The sequence below is a fragment of the Ammospiza caudacuta genome, chromosome 14, assembly GCF_027887145.1.
Source record: "Ammospiza caudacuta isolate bAmmCau1 chromosome 14, bAmmCau1.pri, whole genome shotgun sequence".
Lineage (NCBI taxonomy): Eukaryota > Metazoa > Chordata > Aves > Passeriformes > Passerellidae > Ammospiza > Ammospiza caudacuta.
In genome coordinates, this window is record NC_080606.1 from 8,445,417 (window position 1) to 8,466,331 (window position 20,915).

The 20,915-nt window shown below is 42.0% G+C and overlaps 1 protein-coding gene across 2 annotated transcripts in view; it reads left to right on the top strand.

The window, feature by feature from the left end:
• The first annotated feature begins 9,111 nt into the window (after positions 1-9,111).
• CHRDL1 (chordin like 1) overlaps positions 9,112-20,915 on the top strand; it is a 37,753-nt gene continuing 25,949 nt past the window's right edge. The window contains exons 1-4 of one of the 2 annotated variants that reach the window (XM_058814120.1): positions 9,112-9,357; positions 12,198-12,343; positions 14,058-14,170; positions 18,041-18,134. In XM_058814120.1, coding sequence (XP_058670103.1) covers positions 12,247-12,343; positions 14,058-14,170; positions 18,041-18,134 — 304 coding nt within the window. In that variant the 5' untranslated portion in view covers positions 9,112-9,357; positions 12,198-12,246. The remainder of the gene's footprint in view (positions 9,358-12,197; positions 12,344-14,057; positions 14,171-18,040; positions 18,135-20,915) is intronic. The other variant, XM_058814119.1, reaches the window with a different exon arrangement.

Genomic DNA, 20,915 nt, shown 5'->3' on the forward strand with positions numbered 1-20,915 from the left:
TGGGTTGGGTTGGAAAGGGCCCTAAAGATCATCTTGTTCCACCCCTCTGCCATGAGCAGGGACACCTTTTAGTAAACCAGGTTGCTCAGAGCCTCATCCAACCTGGCCTTGAACACTCCCAGGGATGGGGCATCCCCAATTGCTCTGGGCAAACTGTGTCAGGACCTCATCCCCCCTACAGGGAAGAATTTCTTCCTAAGATCTAATCTAAACCTGTTCTGTGTCAGTGTGAAAACATATCCCCTTGTATTATTAATTTTCTTGTACTTAAATCAGATATTGTCAAACATTTCTTAAACCAGTTCTGTCAGGTAGTTGAAAACTGTGGCACAGAAGAACCCAAAAGTGAGTAATTACTGATGTTAATGAGTTCAAGTAAATTGAACTGGTGCTTTCCTGCCTGCTTCCTCTAGCCGTGAATTTGGCCTGCAAAATGTCTCATACCACCAATCAGTGGTATAATATATCTCTGAATGCATGCAATAGGGTGGAACTCTTTGAGGATAGAATCAGGACAGAATTTTCTCCTCACAAAGCCTGAACACACTGACTGATAAGTCACTTTTTTTATTGGTATAATTCTGCCAGGAGTTTAAGTTATTGAATGTTATTGAACAGAAAACCAGGAAGTCTTGTTAACAATTATGGATGACAGTGTCAATAGAAGAAAAGAAGGGTGTATTTGCTGAAACACAAGTTCGAAATATCTTCATTTCTCTTTTTGATGCATGCTTGTCAGCCGCTTGTAACAATGGACATTATAATTTACATCAATGATGAATCCTTGGATGAGCTGGACAAGGACAGGATGTTGTTGTCCTGATCATTTCTGTGACTAAAGTAGGTCACATGTAACTTTGCAATGTTAAGGACATCCAGATTCCAGTTTTCCACAATGGAGTCCTCATTCCTGCCTGAGGGCAGAATTTGACACTATGTATTTGCTATCATGACAACAATCTGGGGAGAAGGCAATGAATTAAAAATGAAAACATTGAGGAAACCATCTCTTCTTCAGAGTGCCACAGCTGCTGCCCAAACCATATCCTCCTACAGGAGGGGGACAGTGGCCTTGGCAGTTACCCAGACATCAAAACCTTCCTGGGGCACTCCTCCTCCTGAGAGGCACATGCAGATCAGGACAGGCTGTCTAAACATAGCGACCTCCTCTCCCTTGCTGGGTTATTTTCTTTCTCCCTAGGGGAGCTCCAGCCAGGGGAAACTCTATAACAGAGGTGGCTTGGTTTCCTCCCTGTTTTTATAGCAAGAACAAGCTACAAAGGCACCCTTTTGATAATGTCCAGTTCTTCAAAGTCAAGTTCCCTGCAGTACTGAACATATGAAACTTCAGTTCTGCTTTCACTGCAGTTTTATCTAGCTACTGTATTTCTAACACAGCTGGAACACCAGTACCCCAATTTGAAGTGTTCAGATGTCAGATAGCAAGAGACACCTTATGACTCCAGACTCTCTGCTCATTCCAAGGAAATGCCTAGATCCTCACTCTCACAGCAAATAATGTATGTTCAACAAGTCAGAGATGAAACATCAGCGGTGACTAGAGACCCAGTCTGGGTTTTCCACCTCTAGGACAGCCAGGGACCCAAAGGAATAAAGGTGTCACCTCCTGGGACTTTGGCTCCAAGCAGCTGAACCCCTGCTCACTGCAGTTCAGATGCCAGGCCTGAAGGTACTTACAGGGAAATTGTATTGGCGTTAAAACCATCAAAATTGGATTATACTTGGACACATGATGGCAAAGTATTTGCAATGGATTCAGAATAGCTGGAAATTGGCCACATCCACATAATATTCCTAAAGTTGGATAAAATTTAACAGCAGTAAATTAGGAAACTTTGCCAACTCCAAAGCACTACCTCAAACTTGGGCCAAAACGATGAACAGGCACCCAAATGCTCTAGAGGGGTTTTTCAGTTCTGCCAAAAACTGTTGATCAGATAAGAGTTGGGCTATGGACCATAGGGATAGGGATACTGTTTCTCAAGAAGGCTGGGCTTTGGAAAAGAGCCTTCTTGGCAAAAACTAAGGAAGTTACAATCAAAAGCCTAAAATATTTGCAGAGCTCTGTATAGAGGGCAAAGGATTGTGGCTGCTGAGGCATTTGTGTCAGGGAAGAGCCCTCCAGACTATGAATGCTCTCCTTAGTCACCACTCTTGTGTCTCTCCTCGATGAGTCTACAAAGGAATACCAAAAAGTGAATTGTTACAGTACATAGAAACATTCCTTTCATAGAGATATTTGGAGCACAATGAGAGGTGGGAGGGAGAGGAGAAGACAGAAAGAACAAAAAAGTGTTAAAGGGGTGAGACAAGCTGCTAGTTCCTCTGTCTTTTGAAACGTCTCAGTTTTAGTGCCTGTTGAGCTGAACTGTGAAATCTCTATTTACATCACAGAGCTGGGAAGCTGCTCACAAACAGCAGTGCTCCCCCAAGCACTTACACAGTGCCCTGCCTGGTCCCTGGCACCCCTCAAACCTGAGACACCCTATGCACCCACCCTGGAGAAGCAGCACAGCCTGTGAGAACCCTTCCCTCCACTTCAGGATTATTTAAAAGATTCTCCCCATCTCTTAGAAGTGAAGGGGGGAGGATCTGCCTGATTGTATCTCTGACCCTGGCAACTCTTCACAAGCAGAGACAGCTGAGTCACTAATATTTAGAAAAATAACATAATTGACTGTATTCAGGCCTGTGGAGGACCCCTGCTGGGTATTCACAGTTAAGCACTAGCAACTCGGTCACTCCTGGCAGCCTTTGTGAAGGGTTGCCAGGGCTGTAGATTCAATTAGATGACCTCCGACAAAATGATTTCCACTGCAAATATCTTTAAAAAAATACATTAAATCCCCAGTAAATACAGTGAAATTGGAGGAGACAGCCCTTCCTACCTCATTGAATGTCCCAAATCACCCCAGAGCCCCAGCTAGAGGCTTGCTGGGATGTTCTGCATGCCCAGGCTCCATTATCACTGCTGCCTAATGTGATTTAGCCCTGTCTATGGATTGCACTCTTTAAATCTGAGAATGTGACAGTGTCGCGGTTGGATGCAGATTAGGATACAAAATGATGTTGAAAAGGTAAAATATTTTCATGTATCTTTCTTTTCCTTGTCACTGGGCAGGGGTGACAATTCTATTACCACTAGTTTTTATCTTTAAACAGCTTTTTTTCCAGTACGAACCATTGAATTATTTTGATGTAAGGAGAACTAAGATGAATCAGATACAGTGTTTTGTACTACCCATTACAATATGCTGTAGTGATACATTACACTAAGCTGGAATATTTATTTTTTTCTCAGTTATCTATACTAAAGGTGATTCATGTGCCACTAAGGCATCTTGGAATGAGATTTTTAATTTTGCCTTATGCATAGACTTTTATGATAAGCCTTACAATAAAACAAACAATGTGGACACTATTTGTTAATACTATCATAATAAAATCAGCTAACACCTAAATTACACTTTGTAGTTGCTTCTCATAATGTCTGCCTCCTCAGAATCCAGGATTTCATTTCAGTCAACATACTCTGCCCTACTAAATTGCTTCTCAGCCCAACTATTAGTTTCCTTCTTTTCTATCCTAAATAATTCTGAAAAACTATCAAACCCTCATCTTTCTTGCACACATGCATATTTGAAGAAATAGAAGGGAACAGAACAGTACTGGATTCTCAATATGTCCCTCCAGAAAGAAGCTTAATGAAACAATGTTTTAAAATAATATATCCTATTGTTGGGGTTACAATGAGATATAAATTCAGTTAAAAAATTATGTAACAGAATAACATCTACTATGAAATTATTATCCAGAGAGCCAAGCATTTTCTCACATGGCATTGTAATTATTCTTTCTACATGATGCAAAATAATAAAGTAAGGGTATTTACAGAGAAGAAACTTTTCTTTACATATAATGTAAATTGGTATATGGAACAGAGAACTCATGGAGTGTCATGATTTTTTTTCTCAATGTTCCCTGCTGAGCAGTGCCACAATTAATCAAGCTTTCTAGGTTTTAGTTAATTGCTGGACTCCAATAAATTGGTTTGTACTGGCACTGGTCCAGGTCTGATAATTTCACAGCCTTGCAAACTGCAGCATGTTCACACAAGAACCTTGAAAGCAGGGAGCTGGGATAGAAAAGAATAAAAGAAACTCTTGTTCTGTGACGTTCCATTAATACTTTAAAAGCCAGCCTACTAGCAACAGTGTCTTCACTGTTTGTTTTTCTCCATGTATTTTATACTGATGTTTTTAAGGATGAAACGAAGTCCCCCCTTTCCACACTTTAAACTTTATTTTGTAGTTGGTTATTCTCAAAAAGCCATTTCTAATTTCACCATTATCCTCTTGGATAGTTCCACTGTTCCCATCCTCTGCTGAACAGTCCTTGTGACTTTTTGACACAGCTCAGCTATTTTTTCTGTCTCTCTGCAATTTTGTTCATGTGAAAGGATCACCATCTTCTGATGAAGGAAAGTTAAGGCTGGCTTTATGAACTAGACAAGAGAAAGGAGTGGTGTTCCCCTCTGGCCTCACTCAGTGCTGGTGAGTGCCCTCACGGTCAGCGGGACACTGAGGCAGAGCCCAGCTTGGATTTCCCTAAGCCTGCAGTCAGAATCAGGCAGGCTGGCATCACAGCTTAGTGCAAGTCAGCATGTTAGGGAACATGTTAGGGAAAGACAGCTCCACAGCCATTAGTTCATTTTACAACTGAGCTCAGTTACACCAAGGACTTTGTGTCCTCAGCTCTCACCAGTAGCAATGGGATTTTCAAGTCCTCAGGCCCTGGCGGGCTCTGGCTCCATGCTGGCACATATTTGACTTTGCTCTCCCTAGAGAAGAGATCAATCATTTGGCAACTTCAGTTTTACTAATGGGTTTCAAAGGCACTCTCACGCCAGCAAATGTCTAAGCAAAAGAATTACATAATAGCCAAGGTGTTCAGTAACTTTGTTATTGTCTTTGGCTTACCAAAGTGAGATTAGCAGCACTAATCACAGTTTATAAAAGCATATTTGAATTGCAATTGGAGCCTCATTCAGCCTGCCTTGACTCCTTCCTGTCATGCATTGGGAGACAGGACTGGCTGGCTTTATCTGGTGGATGCCAGCTGCAAAGAAATGCCTCAGCAAGTGGATCTTTATCATGGTATGATTAATCCATAAGATTTGTTGCAGCATTTTTTCTGCATAGCAGGACTAAGAGCAAATCACTGGAATTCTTTTAAACACCTGAAAATTTTTACTAAGTGTGATTCTAGTCAACAATTGCAACAGCAAGAAAGAACATATGTTGTTTTTATGTGAACTGTGCCACCTTCTGCTGTTTTCAAGAATGTATGGTAGTGAAAAGACAATGAAGGTGAAGCTGATCCCAGAACTCAGAACTAATCACTATAATCACTTATACAGATTATCTGATGTTGCTTTTCAATTGCTGAAAATAGCCTGATTTGTGAATTTACACTTTTCTGGAAGCATTAATTGTGCTTCCTGCCCACAAACACTGCCCATACAGAAATTATAGATGAAAGTTTGAACTGAAGATTTGAACTTGCTATTCATGCATCTCATGAAAGTACCAAAGAACTTTATATTCCTACAAATTGTTTTGATGTTTTTGACATGACAGATATGAGAGAGAATTACAGCATCATAATTACAGCTGCACACACACTGTGGTGGTAATAGGTATCTTATAAATATCTGGGATAGATTAGATTAGATTAGATTAGATTAGATTAGATTAGATTAGATTAGATTAGATTAGAAACATTTGCAGATGAACACTTTGAGGAAATAATGAGCACATGCAAAATTCAGGAGGGCCTCACCTCTAAGTGCATATATTTATTCTACACATTGGGATTCTCAACACCCCATGTAGCAAAGTGTCATTTACTCAAGGATGGAATGAAACACCTTGTGGTTGCCTTCTCCTGCATTTTCATTGCTGCTGGCAGGTTTTGTGAGTCTCTTTTCACTTGTGTATTTGGAAGTTCAATTTAAAGAGATATGTTTTATTTGCATTTTTTGACAGAACAATGAAAAACTTTCAGCTACTCTTCAGTCCCATCTGAATATATCCACAGCAAGGTAATGAGGAATTGGGCTGCAGATTGACATTTTATGTAATGCCTAAATTGAAATCTCAGGCTCACTACATCCATCTGTCTCACTGGCAAATAAATAAATTAATTTCTAGTGCTAGAGGACTGACAGCACACTGTGGATGAAATCCATGCTACAGAAAAAATAGGAGGGTAGAGAATGCTCATGACCATCCTATGCCATAATCACAAAATCATGCACATCTGAAGCCCTTTTTGTTGGACAGTACATGTGAAGCCTGCTTGATGAACATCCAGATTGTATTCCCAGTATGATAACTGGGGGGGGCTGATCCAAACCACAAAAAGTAATTTAGAGATTTTTATAAAACCCTGGGAATAATTGTTAGCATCGTAAGATACATTTTCCAAAGGACTTCACTGAATTTATGGGAATGCAGATATCAATGGATGCTCATCATTACACTAAGAATTTCCTTTCATACATTTTTAGAGTGAAAATTTGACCACAGATAAACAGAAGAAAAAAAAAAGGAATATTGTGTCATGTGTCTAATATCTCTCAGAGCTCCACGTCTGTTGCAATTAAGAAAACTCCACATGGTGTGTAAACATGTTAGCATTGGCATGAATCTTTTAGCCTGTTTTTTTTTCCCCTCACAAGAACTGAGAAATAATAGCAGGATACCTTTATGCTGCTCAGTCACTGTGAGGCACAGCACAGGGACATGGACTTCTACTGGTAGTGTCACACTATTTATCTGCTTAATTTCCATTATCTTTAATGAGAATTGCATGGATAAATCTCTGTGCTTATAAAAACTTAGGGCATCCTTCAATCTTGATTGCTCACTAGCAGGAGCAATTCTTTCCTGCCTGGACACCAGAATGCAAAGCATATTCAAGCAGTGAGTTCTGCTTGGCAGCATGAGGGGCAACCACAGTGGATGTGATGCTTCTGCAGAGCTCTCTGTGTCACACATGTACAGCAGCCCTGAACTCCACAAGCTGCAGTAGGAGCCCACTGCTGAGCACGAGCACAGAGCAAGGATCTTGCTAAGTTGTGAGTGCTGTGTCAGCCCTGCCATGGGTCTGTGTTAGATGTGAGACAAGACAAAGCATAACAGGCTGTGGTGACACACAAGGAGTAGGCATAAAGAGTACTGCAACAATTACTGTTGTCTTTGCACACACTGGACTTTGTATTAGCACAGAGAAGAAAATACATGGAGAAAAAATACATAGAGAACACCGACAGAGTTGGGTGGATTGTTCTGGAGGATGTCTCTGCAGTAAAACTGAGCTCTGCCCAGGCCCAAAGCTGCATTTACTAAAGTCATGCAGCTGCTATCAACCCAAGCTATTAAACCTGTCTACAAAGACCTGTGGATTCCCACTCACCCAGATTTGCAATAGGGTCAGTTCAGTCACACATTTGAGTGTCTGTGTTATTCAGAGGCAATTTATCTCACAGGCTGAGCCTGTATGGTCTAACCCACCACAACACCTAAAGGAAAAACATTCCTACAGCCCCACAATTTAGAAGCTCAGACATGTGCTTAACTCTGCTCCATGAGCATGGATATCCCTGTGTGGGACTGGAGCTTGCATACAGCAGGTTCTCTGCTTTCATGTGCAAGTTACAATCAATACTTCTGATTCAGAGTTACTATTTCTTTCTCTCTTTGCCCATCCCTGTTTCATACAGTGGCTGTCCCTAAACTATCAGTCTGCAGCTGTAGGCATCACATTGGGAACTAAGAGCTTTAAGCAGTGGTTTTTCCCCAGGAACATGGGTTATTGCCTTTGCACAACAAGACAGAGTGGCAGTGACACAGAAGTAGGCATTGAGCAGTGTTTTCAAAATGTTTAGCTCCAGAACTTTCTCTTTTCATTATTTAATATTAGAAGTAATAGAGTTGCATTTGACTGACACACAGCCTTGGCTGCTCTTAAAGTCACACTACAAAAGCCTTAGCAAGTCATCTATTCTTTCCTCATGCTAGTATAAGGTTTTACCATACACTGCACCTTCAGTGTTTTGTCCAGCTAAGGTACAATGGAAGAAACAAAAGTTCTGCTCAATTTTCAGCCTTCTGAAAATATCTACTAAACCTGAGAGGTGTACGACCTCCCAGCAGTGCTTCCCAAACACCCTGGTCCCAAACTAGGGGAAATAGGTTGTAATTTGTTTCTCCACATGATGTCTTTTCATACCTCACCCTTTTTCTCAGATCATTTGTCAAGAGTTCACTGATCTCTTCTTATTAGTTACAGGGGCTACAAGAAGACAGAAAAAGAATGTTTGACCAAGCATATAATGAGTCATGGGTTTAATTTAGTTCCACCAGAATCTCAATGTGACCTTGAAACCTTCTAACACAATAAATCAGACCAGAGGGTATCAGCAGAAGGTGTCTGGCAGATCCCAGTGGATGCTAACTCCGTGGGGTCTGCTTCAGGGGGCACCCTGACTAGGAGAAGCCCATTGAAGAGCCGTCTCGGTGTGGAGCCCGCTCTCCACGAAAGCCACCCGTGGGGCTCTGCTCCCACAGAGGAAAAGCGGCCACGGTCACCCAACCCGAGCTGGTCGGAAGGCACCGGAGCATGGCCCCACCGCCGGGCGCGGGTCCCGCGGGCGGGAGGGCAGCCCAAAGGGCGGGCGGGCTCCGAGCCCCGCGTCCGGTGTCGCCCCTGTCCGCGGCCCCCCGTGGCGGAGCGGCTCCACCCCGGCCGTGTCAGTCACGCCGCTGTGCCGGGCCGGGCGGCGGGCGCGGAGCGCGGGCGAGGAGGGGGCCGGGGCGGAGGCGGACCGGCTCACCCCGCCTCCCGCCGCCGCTCGCTGCCGCCGGGGCTGCGGGGCAGGAGCCGCCGCCGAGCATCCTCCGGCCGCGGCGACTCGCCGGGGCGGCAGGCGGTGGCAGGTGCCCCAGCCCGGGACCTTCCGGAGCGCCCACCCCGCAGCTCGGGCGTAGCGGATCCCTCCCTCTCCGCTCCCGTCCATCACTCGGGGGTCGAGGGCTGGCGGCGGCGGCGGCAGGACCCCCTCCGTCCCCTGCTTGCCCCCCCACTACCCAATCGAAGGGGACACCTAAAAGCCGCGGGAGAAGATTATGGCAACGTGAGCGAGCAGCGGAGCCGCCTGGCCGGACCGCCCGTACCCGCGGAGCGGAGCGCGGAGCCGCGCGGTCGCCCCAGCCCGAGCGCTGTTCGCGGCGGTGTCCGAGCGGAGCGGAGCGGCCTCCAGCCCTGCCCCAGGTTTGTGCGCTTTGCTGTCCGAACGAGGCCCTGGGAAGGCGCGGTCCCGCTGCCGGAGCTACTGCCGAGGCCGCGGCACGGACAGCCCAGCGCGGGGACTCGACGCCTCCCGGGCGTTCCGTCCGTCCCGTTCCGCAGGTCCGTCCATGTCCCGCCGCCCCCTCGGGGCAGCGCCGGCACCTGGCCCGGCCCCGGGCAGGGGCAGCCCCGAGCCGAGCTCCCCTCCCGGCCCCGGGCGGGGCGGCGGGCGCTCCCCGGGCCGGCGACCAAGGGGCGGCTGCTCTGTCAGACAGCGAGAGCGGAGCCCGCGGGAGAGCCCCCGCCTGCGGCCACCTCCCGACGGCAGCGGGCGGACGCGCCGCAGGGATAAAGGCTCGGGAGGAGCGGAGGGACAGGGTTCAGGGTTCGCGCTGCGGGTGATGGAGGGAGCGCGGCCGTCGGGGCTGAGCTGTCCCCGCCGCTGCATCGCCGCAGCCCCGGCCAGCTGCCCTCGGCACTGCCATTTTTGGATTTTGCGGAGTTTTTTCTCTAATCGTAAAACGTGGCGAGGCCGAACACATCCTCTTGTAGTTAACAAGCCGTGCTCTTTGGAGGGAGAGGCGTTAAACAGAGCCTCTTCTGCTTTATTTCACTAAGTAATTAAAGTCATCCACACTAACTAAGATGTGGATGACTTTAATTGTTTCTACAATGCAGAAAATACACCAATAATTAACAGGTTAATACTAACTGAGATTATTTAAATCCAGGATATTTTTAGGACATTGCCCTTTGGGGAAATAAAGGGAGTGTCCTAATAGTGAAAAGTATGTGTTTATATTTGGAGTAACAACAATGCAGAAATTAAAGAGAATTAAGAAAGACATCAAAAGTCTCCATCCCATTTCTGTTATTAACTCCTCCATCTCACATTACTGTGCAGCATTTCTAAAAACAAGCAGTCCAAGTTTTGCAATGTTCTTCCCTTTTCAAGACCTGACATTTAAAATGGGTCGATTTCTGAGCCTTTCTATTCCAACTAACCAACCTAGCTAACAGATAAGGTGCTGTACGAAGGATAATTGTGCACCATTTATAATTATTGTTTGATTAAGCAATCCCTAAGAAAGCTGAAATATTCAAACATTCACATTTCTGCTAGTCCCAGTGATGTGCTACTGTTGTTCTGAATGCATGCATGATGTCCTGGGACTAAATTATGAGGTTTTAATGTTAAACAGGTTTTTAAAAGCATGTTTGGCTTCAAAAATGTCCTGTGTGATTTGAATATTGGAAAGAGAAAAATTACTTAAACTCTTCTTCTGAAGCTGAAACATTATTCTCAACTTGCAAAATAAATGGAAAGTTATGTTTTGTTACTGAATAGGGACTTGCTTTAAAGAAGGGGTTTCTTTAAACATTTTCAGAGGCAATTTGCATTGTTTTGATTGAGCATAACTGAGCACAGAGTAGTGGCACAGGTTTAGTAAGTTAAGGAAGATGTCCATTGTGATTGTGGTTTGGGAATACAGAGAATTTTTGAACAATGAAGGTAATGAAGCCGCTGATAAAATCAGATCACACACCCTTTGTTACAGTATCCTAGGTCTCAACAGTCTTAACAGGAAGATCTTCATTTTGATGGCTTTTTAACTTACTGTTTAATTTCTTTTAAGTTATCCACCACTTTACTTATGCCTATGTAAATTATTATTTTTGCCTTGATTATTTGTAAGTTTGAACATATTTATATACAGTTCTGTTATTTACATGAAATCTGAAGAGGCCATATTAGTTTACAAAACAGACTGCTCATTTTTCCAATAGTGACTCTTTTTGGGCTTTTTAAGCTTCTGTAAAACTAATAGTGAATCCATATCAAGGCTTTTAAAATCGTACCCAAATCTTTCCAATTCTAAGTTATGGACAAGTGCACTCTGGGAAGATAACACTTTTGCAATGAATGTTTATAAGCATTGGAGCAGTAAAATAGTAAAATCTTAAGTTGGCTGTATTTTTAAAAAATCTGCTTTAGTTAATTAGTTAATTATTTCCATAAAATAATTCACTTGTTAAACCCCAGAAAAAGATAAACAGAATGGCGCATGCAGCAAGTACAATACCAGCTCTGCACCACACAGAGAAGAATAAATTAAGCTTTGCTCCACATGCAGGATTTTGACATTAAAGATCCACAGGAATGAAGATGCCAAGTCATTCCCCCACTCTGCTCTCAGCTATCAAGGCAGCAAAAGGGTTAACTCTAGAAAAATTAATTCTACACAGTACCAGAACAATAGTGGTGGGGAGAGGGGCGAAGGGGAGAGCTGAATAGGGCTGGAAGCCTATTAGATGTGGTCAGGAGAACTCCCACTGCTGCGGCAGGGCCAGTGGCTCACCCTGAACAGGGATTTCCACAGGACCTGTACTCCAGGGACAACAAGGTTAACTTTAGGATGAAGCAAACATGTTGCAATTGACACCAAAGGTATCTCTAAAAGTGATGCTCTACAAGAACATAGCCCAAACATATTTCCTGGGAAAGAGAACTTTTGGGAATTTAGATTGCTTCCTTGCCAGATTGCTTTGAAATAAAATAAGGACATTTTTAGAAGGAATATCCAGTTTTCAGCTTTCATGAATAGGAATGTGGCCCTTTTTCCAAAAATTAAATTACCTGAAGGCAAAGCTGTTTCCATGAAAGGAAGATGCATGATACAGATTTTTTTTTTTTTTTTTTTTTTTTTTTTTTTTTTTTTTTTTTTTTTTTTTTGTTCTGGCAGTTTAAGAATTCTGCGTGCTGGATGAAATAATTGAGTATCTTACAAGATTTTACTTTAATTAATATTTTTTCCCAACAGCTCAACATTCTCTTCTTGGAGGCTCTTTCTTTTCCTGTTGACGATAAAGATGGAAAGAAAGTGGATATTGGAGAATTTTCATTTTATCTTTTTTGGTGTGCTCTGTCTCCTTTTCATAGATGGAGGTAAACTAGAACAAGTAAAACGTAAGTAGACTTCAAACAAAGCTGTCACATTCACCTAAATTGGACATTTTCCTTCTATTTTCAGATTTGGTTCAGAAAGGAATGTTCTAAACCTTCCAACAGTCTTCCTCCTTCTAATCCTGTATTTAGTGGAATCAGGCCACAGCCACACTTGGGGTACATCTTCCTGAAGCTGTACAGGTTATAGTGCATCATAAAGAACATAACACATCAGTTGGAGAATCTGTTTTATTTCAAATATCCTGAGTCAAGAGTGTGCTTAATTCTATTTAGTAACCTCTGTAAACATATGACAGATTATCTGGATCTGTCCCATGTGTAAGACTATTGTGCTGAAGTTTTCAGCTAGTGTAAAGCTTGTCCAAGACTGTTCTGTTGTGTTGTAAAAACAACCTCATATGAACTGGATTAGATTCTCAACATCCTTTGAGAAAATTAGGAGTCTCTCTCTTAAAAAACTGTCAAAAACTTGATGAGAAGAATTGAAAAGAATACAAACAAAATAAAGGGAGCATTTCTGTAAAGCCTGTCATCTGTGGGAGATGGTAACATATTTCAGAAATCATGGCAAGCAGGAATAGCTACCCAAATAAACCTAGGAGTTATTGACTGCTTCAGCCTTGTTAGTAGTCTCTGGAATGCTCTCCTTACCCACACAGGTTGGGGTTTGGCCTCCTTCTTACAAAAGACATTATTTGCCTTTAAAAATTTTAGCCTCAGTATTAGCAGGTTCTGCTTCCAAGGAAGGTGAGAGAAAAAAAAAGAGAATGAGTTTCAGAAAGGCCCTCGGCCCCACTGAACTCACTCACAGAAAAACCATGTGCAGGAACCTTGTTCAAAGAAAGAACAGTGAGAAATTGCCAAACTCCAGCTGTCTGCTTTTTCACATCCTGTGTTCCATTTGTTATGCTCCTGTGTGAAGGGAAAACAGATCAGAGCTTCTACTAACAGTCCCTAGCTCTGGCTACTTTCTTCTAGCCCAGTGAATGTGAAGACTGTCCCTGGCTTGGATTAGCACATGGAAGATGGGTATTTTTTTAAGATATCCTGAAGTATCATCTATACTGTGGGTAATGAATTAAACTGTACTTGGATACCATTAAGATAACAGAAAGGAATTCCCACATGGAAGCACATGAGAAACACCCTTTTATTGTAGAGATCTGAGGTTTCAGTGTGAAACCATAGTGTGACAGGAAGGGACAGGACAATAATGTCTGACCTGTATGTGGATTTCTGCAAGTCTGTAACTGCAAGATCAGAAGTGCTTAGTGAACAAAAGATTTAAAATATTTTGAAAGCTGATGCATAAATTATTCAAGCATCTCTCTGTGGTACAATGTGGGATTTTCCTCAGTTGAACCAATTGCTTTGGTTTTGCAGTGAAGAGATTTTGTTTCCTATAAGCCTGTTTGAGTGATCAGGCACTTAAATTTTCTTAGCTAAACAGGTGAAAGGATAAACTCACCTGTAAAAAAGCCATTTAATCATCATTTCAGGAGTTGCAATTTTGGAAAAAAAATGGGAGGCCATGCCATTTATTTTGGTTTGGAAGTTAAGAAAAAACAGCATGTGGAATTAAGGGTCTTTCTGTTCTGTAATTCTTCAGGAAAAGAAAAAGTAGTTTACAGAAAACTGCACATCTAAATATACTTCATAAAAATGGAATGGAAATTTTCATTCATAGCTCTTTCAATTCTTTACTGTTTTACAGATTCAGATACATACTGTGTGTTTCAAGATAAGAAATACCATGTAGGAGAAAGATGGCATCCTTATCTAGAACCGTATGGCCTTGTTTACTGCGTTAATTGTCTTTGCTCAGAGGTAGGACTGCTGAACTATTGATCCTACAACTCCTGCTTGCTTCATTGACTAGAATCCTTTCTCATGCAGCTACCATTTGACAAAGCCCAAACCTATTTTCACTAGTGGGTCCTGGTCAGGCTGCAGGAAATAGAGGCAAGTGGTCCTAGTGAAAGGAAAATATTAACAGAGAAGGCCAATACTGGCAAAAAATCCTTGCATAGCAATAGACAAAACAACTCCTTAATTAGCCAGAAGCTTTGTGGATGCTGGGCATTACATCTCAACTGATCAGACCCCACTACCTAAATATAATCCTTGCAGTTCCACCAATGTGGATGATTATGCTGAACCTGAATTTGGTACTTTGATCTATGTACACCGCCAACATCTTCCAGTCAAAGCATCTGCTGCCCTAAAGTGCTGAAGGAACAGGCTTAGATATCACTGTTAGTAAAAGTCAGTCAAAGAAGAATGAGATGATGAAACATGAGAAAAGGTTGTGGGGAGCAGAGAGAATTGGATAGAACATGAAAGGGCTCCCATCAGTTGATGGCTGATGCAAAAACACAGCAGTCAGAGATCCCCACAGTATGTCAGATACAGCTGGGAGGAGGCACAGAAATGAGGGCAGTTTATGTCCCTTAGAGTACTTTAAAATAAACAGTAAGGGATCTTAATCACTAACACATGAAACACTCCAGATGCTGAGTTCTGTCTGCTATATTTAATGAAGAATAAAGTATTCCTCACTCTTTTCCCTCCCTGCAAGTGTAAAATATTGGGCCCCTGTGCAGCATTTGCTCTGAGGGAATCTGTTACTACAATTCAGTACAGAAATGCACAAACAGTAGTCCCACAAGTTTAGCTGCAGAATGCAGCCGTGAGAGAAAAAACAATGTAGTAGGAAGGAAAGTGTTTGTTTAGAGCAAAAAGGAGTTTCCACTCAACTTTTGCTGATGTGTATGCCAAGTTGAAAACTCCCTCAGAGTTTGTGTGGAGTGAAACACTCATTAAATCACTGGAAGAATGTGTCATGGGTGGGGAAAAATTAACTGGAAATCCTTGAGATCTGGATACAAATAAATGCTCAATGGTTTTTAGAGAGATATTGGACAGTTTGGAGGGATGGGAAAGTGCCTGGTCAGCTCCTCTAGACATTGCTGGGACCCAGACACACCCACATACTATAAGCCACCAAAAAACAGAGTCTGTTTTATTTTTTAACTTGGGTGTGGAAGACAAAGTGATAGTCCAGGGCAGCAGATTTAGTAAAGAAGGAAACTGCTTATGGTACCTTCCAGTACATGCAGCTCAGAAGTGGACTGGACTTTACTCCCTTGTTTGCTATGTTTTACCTTTGGTGTGCCATGAGCATGCAAAATGTAACCTGGGATAATTTCAGCACTGAGGATGCTGAGGGATCTCTTTAATGTGGCTCTTGTTGTCTAGAAGGAAGATGATTGCAAATAACAACTGTAGCATCCAACCACTCATTTGAGTTTTGTCCTGGCCAAAATCATGCCCTCAGAGCACTATCTACCATGAAAGCTCCTGAAGCTTCATCAGGTTCATGAAGTTTCCTTCAGGAAACCCTCAACAATTTATAATTTTAGCAAATTAAAGGCATTAGAAAACATATCATGACATAGCACAAGCACAGGCCATAAACCTGACATATGACAGTGTAAAAGATGAAAGTAAAGTGTGCCACAGACAGCAAGTCAGAGAGATCTAAGTGAGAGATATTATTCCCTGGCAGGATCTGTACAGAGTCTGATGCAGCAACTGATCCCCCTACACTGCAGAGAAAACCAAAAAAATCCCCAGGGGTCTTTATGTCCAGTGCATCAAAATGTCTTTGCTGGCCACAGACACCGTGATCCACGTGATGTCTGCACAAAACAAGTCACATCAGCCAGGCAGCAGACAGAGATCTCTGCTCTGTCTCTAAACAGTCTGTCTGTCCACCCCCCCAGCACACACACTTCTGATGTTTAAGAAAAAGGCAAGGCAAATTAACTAAACAGAGGCCAAGTTATACAGCCTGGCACTAAAAAAAAAAAAGCTTTCCTGTTTTTGTGTGTGTATAGTATTGTATTTTTACAAGTTATAATTTACATACTTAAGCCAGAATAAAACTAAACATAATTCAGTGTTCTCACCCTGTTCCCCCCTCCAGTTCATAGTGGAGCCTGTTGACTGTTACTGTTAAGTAAAATAGAGCACTCACAATTTGTCAGATCATTATTTTACTCCCTAAAATACAGGTTTTTAAAGCAGTTTTTTGCTGTGTTCACAGTCATATCTGCAGATCTCAGGCTGAATGACTGCTCTCCACCCTCAGCACTGCTAGCCCAGCTTTGGGAGAGAGATCATCAACACTCTCTGGTACCTGGTGCAGAAATGTGACCTTGGCCCTGGCTTAGAGGGACTGACCAGCACTTGGGTCCTGCTCTGGTGCTGGGGCTGTTCTCCCAGCTACCACTGTGAGTGCAGGTGTAAGATCAGTCTCACTAAGCACAGGATCAGGTAAAATGGCTCTGTCCTGAGGCACACAGTGGAGGCTGGCTGGCAGTGTGGAGCAGCAAAGTTGGCCTGCAGAATTTTACCACAGCTGACCATGCACAGCAAGTAAACATTCACCTCAGGAGATTCCACAGGACTTAAAATGAAAAAGAGTGAGGTCACAGAACAGGACAAGCCAGCAACATGGAGACAGGTCAGCAGGCAGTGCCAGCCTCTCTTCCACAGCAGTGCTTCACAGGCTCCCACATCTGCTGGGCAAGCAGTTGTGCAGACCAGGGATAGTCCCTGTTCTGTCAAGATCCTACAGTCTAAAATTTGGTCCTCTTCTACAAAATCAGTATATTTCATTTCAATTCTTATTGGAAACAGATGGTGATAATCATGTTTAGTGTCTCTTTCCAAAGCAGATGCACAACTGTAGTTTGTGGCTAGCAATGATCTAACAGTAGGATTCCAGCCTGTGGTCTGCAGATATTTGTCAATGAATTATTTTGAAAGGGATGAATAGAAAAGCCTATACATGTGCTGTCTAGGGAACTCTGCACATCCACTGAAAACATTTCAGTGCTCCAGAAGGCATATGAAAATAAAGTAGGTTTAGTCCTGACACCATCTGAAACTACAGTCATAACTTAGTATCAATGTTCATGCTGAAAGATCTTTCTTGTTATAAATATGAGCAACTCAGAGGTAAATTAAGAGGATGAATTATAGATGGGAAATGGGAATTTGAAATGGATAGTCTTTTCTGGTTACAGACACTGGAGAATGAAAATTCCCTGTGTTTTAGTTATAAATCAAACTTAGATGTGGTCAAATAGAATATTATGTTAATGACATGAATAATGAACCCTATTCCCAAGACTTAACTCATGTTTCTTAGAAAAATGGCTATTTACCATCTGGGGTTTTTTTGTCTACTGGGAAAGCAATAAAAGGAAAACAAAAGACTCTCCACAGTTTTCAGGAACAATTACAGATGCTATTGTCTCTTGTGGTCTTGAACTAACCCTCAGTAGGGGATATCTCAGAGATCTACCATTCATCCATGTCTTAGTTTTGGAAATGCAACTCCTAAGCATAATCTGCTCAAAAGAAAAAGACAAATGGAAAGAAAAAGAGAAATGGAGATCATTGCTATCCATTTTTAGATACTTCCTCCGATTTTCAGGTTTTTAAGGATTACTGACCTCCAGCATAAATTCAAAGGCAGTGGAAGTATCTGGGCATATCTCAGTGTGAGTGAAACCAGAATGTTGTAAAAAGGCTTTAAAAAAAAAGTTTGGATGTAGAATAGAGAACACAGAAATTTGTAAGACAGTGCATTTCATTAAAATACTATGTACTATGTTCCATCTGCAGAATGGAAATGTTTTGTGCAGCAGAATAAGATGCCCAAGTCTACACTGTGCTTCCCCTGTGCATGTACCACAGCTGTGCTGCCCAAGATGCCCAGGTAATTCATATTAGTGATAAATAGTCCTTTCTGAAATAGTTATTTAATATGCTGAGTTACAACAAAATTAAATATTTGTGCTGGAAAACCTCTGTGAAGTAAACATCCTCCTGTATCCATTCAGGTCATGAGAGGCTTGTCCTACACTAAGTTACAGTATTTTCCATGGTGATTTTTATTTAGGAAATCAGAAGTATAGATTTTTGAAGGGATCAGGTAAGCTACCAAGTCCAATCCCTTACAATCCAGGCAGAAAGCAGCAGTCCTTTCAATGACTGTCCATTCCAGACTCCTTATCTCTAAACTCTATCACAATAAAACACCATCTCACAATTCCTAGGTTTCTGGTTTTGGTGCTTTTCATAAGAGCAGACCAAAATATATGGTTATTTGCAATGGCTGTCTGTTAACAAGCAAGTCAAAATTGCTTTGGCAAGTGTGCATTTGTATAGTGTCACTGTACAACCAGTCTGGCAACGTTTACCTTTTACATCTCAGGTCCAGGCATAGCTTCATAATTAGTAGAGACTGTTGTAAATCATAGAAGCAGTGCTGTGGAAGTTTATGACTATATAAATCTAATTGGATACTGTATAGTAAATTCTCCAGACTGTACATTTATTATATGCTCATTATTAAGAGCCACTGTATGAAAGAGACTAAGCAGGATCTTTCACAAGCCTGTTCCAGCATTCCCGACATGGCCTAATGGCTGGGAGATTGACTGGGGCTTTTCCCTAAATGCCTGTCTTAGTGGCACCCCACATTTCCAATTATAAAAGAGTATTCATGCAGCATCATAGAAAGGGGTTTTATTTGGCTTTCTCCAGAGTTTAATTGTCTGAGGAAAGCAGCTGTTCCTTGAGCACAGCCTGTCAGCAGGAGGCAGTAAGTGCACAAAGCCAGAGGGATGTGAGGGCACAAGAAGGTTCCTGTTCAGGTGGGATTGATGTGTTCACTGCACTTACTGGATAATAAATGGTATCCACACATCAGTTTTGGGTTGGATTCATCTGCCCTGACAATTGTTTACTCTCTCTATCAGATATGTGTATCAATATTGTGATCTAGGTATCCAGAATCCTTTTTTTAACCAGTGACAAGGAAGAACCATTTCGAGCTTATAACTCATCTGATGCTGTGATGCTGCTTTTGTGTCTTAGGATGAGATTGAGCCCATTCAACTTTAAATACAACTCTTTGGAGTTGGAATGTCCAGTGGAATTTTCTTAAAACATCCATTGGAATTTTCTCTATAATGGTCTACTAGGTAAGAAAGAAAATTTCTAAGGCAAAATGCTTTCTTTGGCAAACTAGAACTTAGTAAAATAGTGAGGTGCTGGGAACACAGATCCCTCTTTTGTTTCCAGATCAAAAGAAGGACTGGTGTGCTGGTGTGCCCAAAATCTCGTCAGTTTTTCCAGCTAATCTAAGCTTCGGTTGGGAAGACAATAATCTAGATACCCTTTACAGCTGTTGGAAACATGAGGGTGATTCATCCTGTCACCCAGAATGAGAAGACTTTTTCCCATGGAGACGCCTGTCACTCTCCACTGATTATTGAGGGAACACAGGAAAACTGGATGCTTACTTTTTGACAGTTTAAGTTAAATCACAAAAGTCCTACTCAATAATTGCCATTTTCAATCAGGAACTTTTTCTATTATTTTTTAGTATCTCTGTATTGTATTTACTATAGAAACATAAATGCTTCCAGATTGATCGGTTTTGCTTGGCAATGAAATGTTTTGGCTTTTTTCTGTTCATCAGCTTGTAAATGTCATGATACCTATGAAGATTTTAAAACATTCCACAATGATCTAGTAAGGAAAAGTAAGGCCCCGTGTAAACTCTCATATCCATTTTATCAAGTTTAGTTCTTCCTATTCATAGTCTTCAGCTGGAATTTTGTACTCCATGTTTAAACTGATAAGTATGGAAAATTATTAGAATGACCCTTTCTTGAATTGTGATCTATTATCTTCTCTTAGCTGTTCATAAAATCTATTTTTAATCAATCTGCTACAAATGATGGGCCATTACATTGCTAGCTGTGCACTATCTCGTTAAAAATCTGAGTCCCACTAAGGTCTGTTTTTCCCCTGATTTAATCTGTAACAATGTTAGGTAAAAGAGAACCAGGACTCTCCTGTGATTTCAGGGGTTATTTACATTCTGCTTTCTGCAGTGATTATGTGTATAATATTTGGTGCTCTATCTTCAGTGGTAATTGTTCATGCCTGATCTGAATAGGTATCTCAAGCATTCTTGCAGATCTTGTGCCAACTTTCCATTCCTATGTGTCCAGCATACAATGTCTTTTGTGCAACATCCCATGATATGCAGGAAATTCACTTCTCTGGTTTTCCTGGTTATTTTTTAATGAAATGTGTGAGAACTCTGGCCATTGGCCATCCATGTGAGCTTCTCTCATAAATGCTCATTATATTCTGTCACATGTGGTTCCCCTCCATTTCTCAAGCTGCATTACAGAAATGAGTAATGCTAGTCAGAGGGACCTGGGGCTCTTCTCTTGCCTCTCTGCAGGCCTTGTAGAGTGTAACTGCAGAAATCACTGTCTCCTTATTTAATGAAGCAGAGGTAATGCCAGGAGGCAGCATCTTGCATTGGACATTGAACTTCTTAGCTACCTAAGTGAAGGAGCTGTTGAAAGGATTCCTTTGAGAAAAGTTGGCACTGCTCTCTCCCTGGAATGAATGTCTTCTGCATCCATAGTGACACTGGTCTCACTGACACAAAGAGATGCAGTGTTTGTATCCT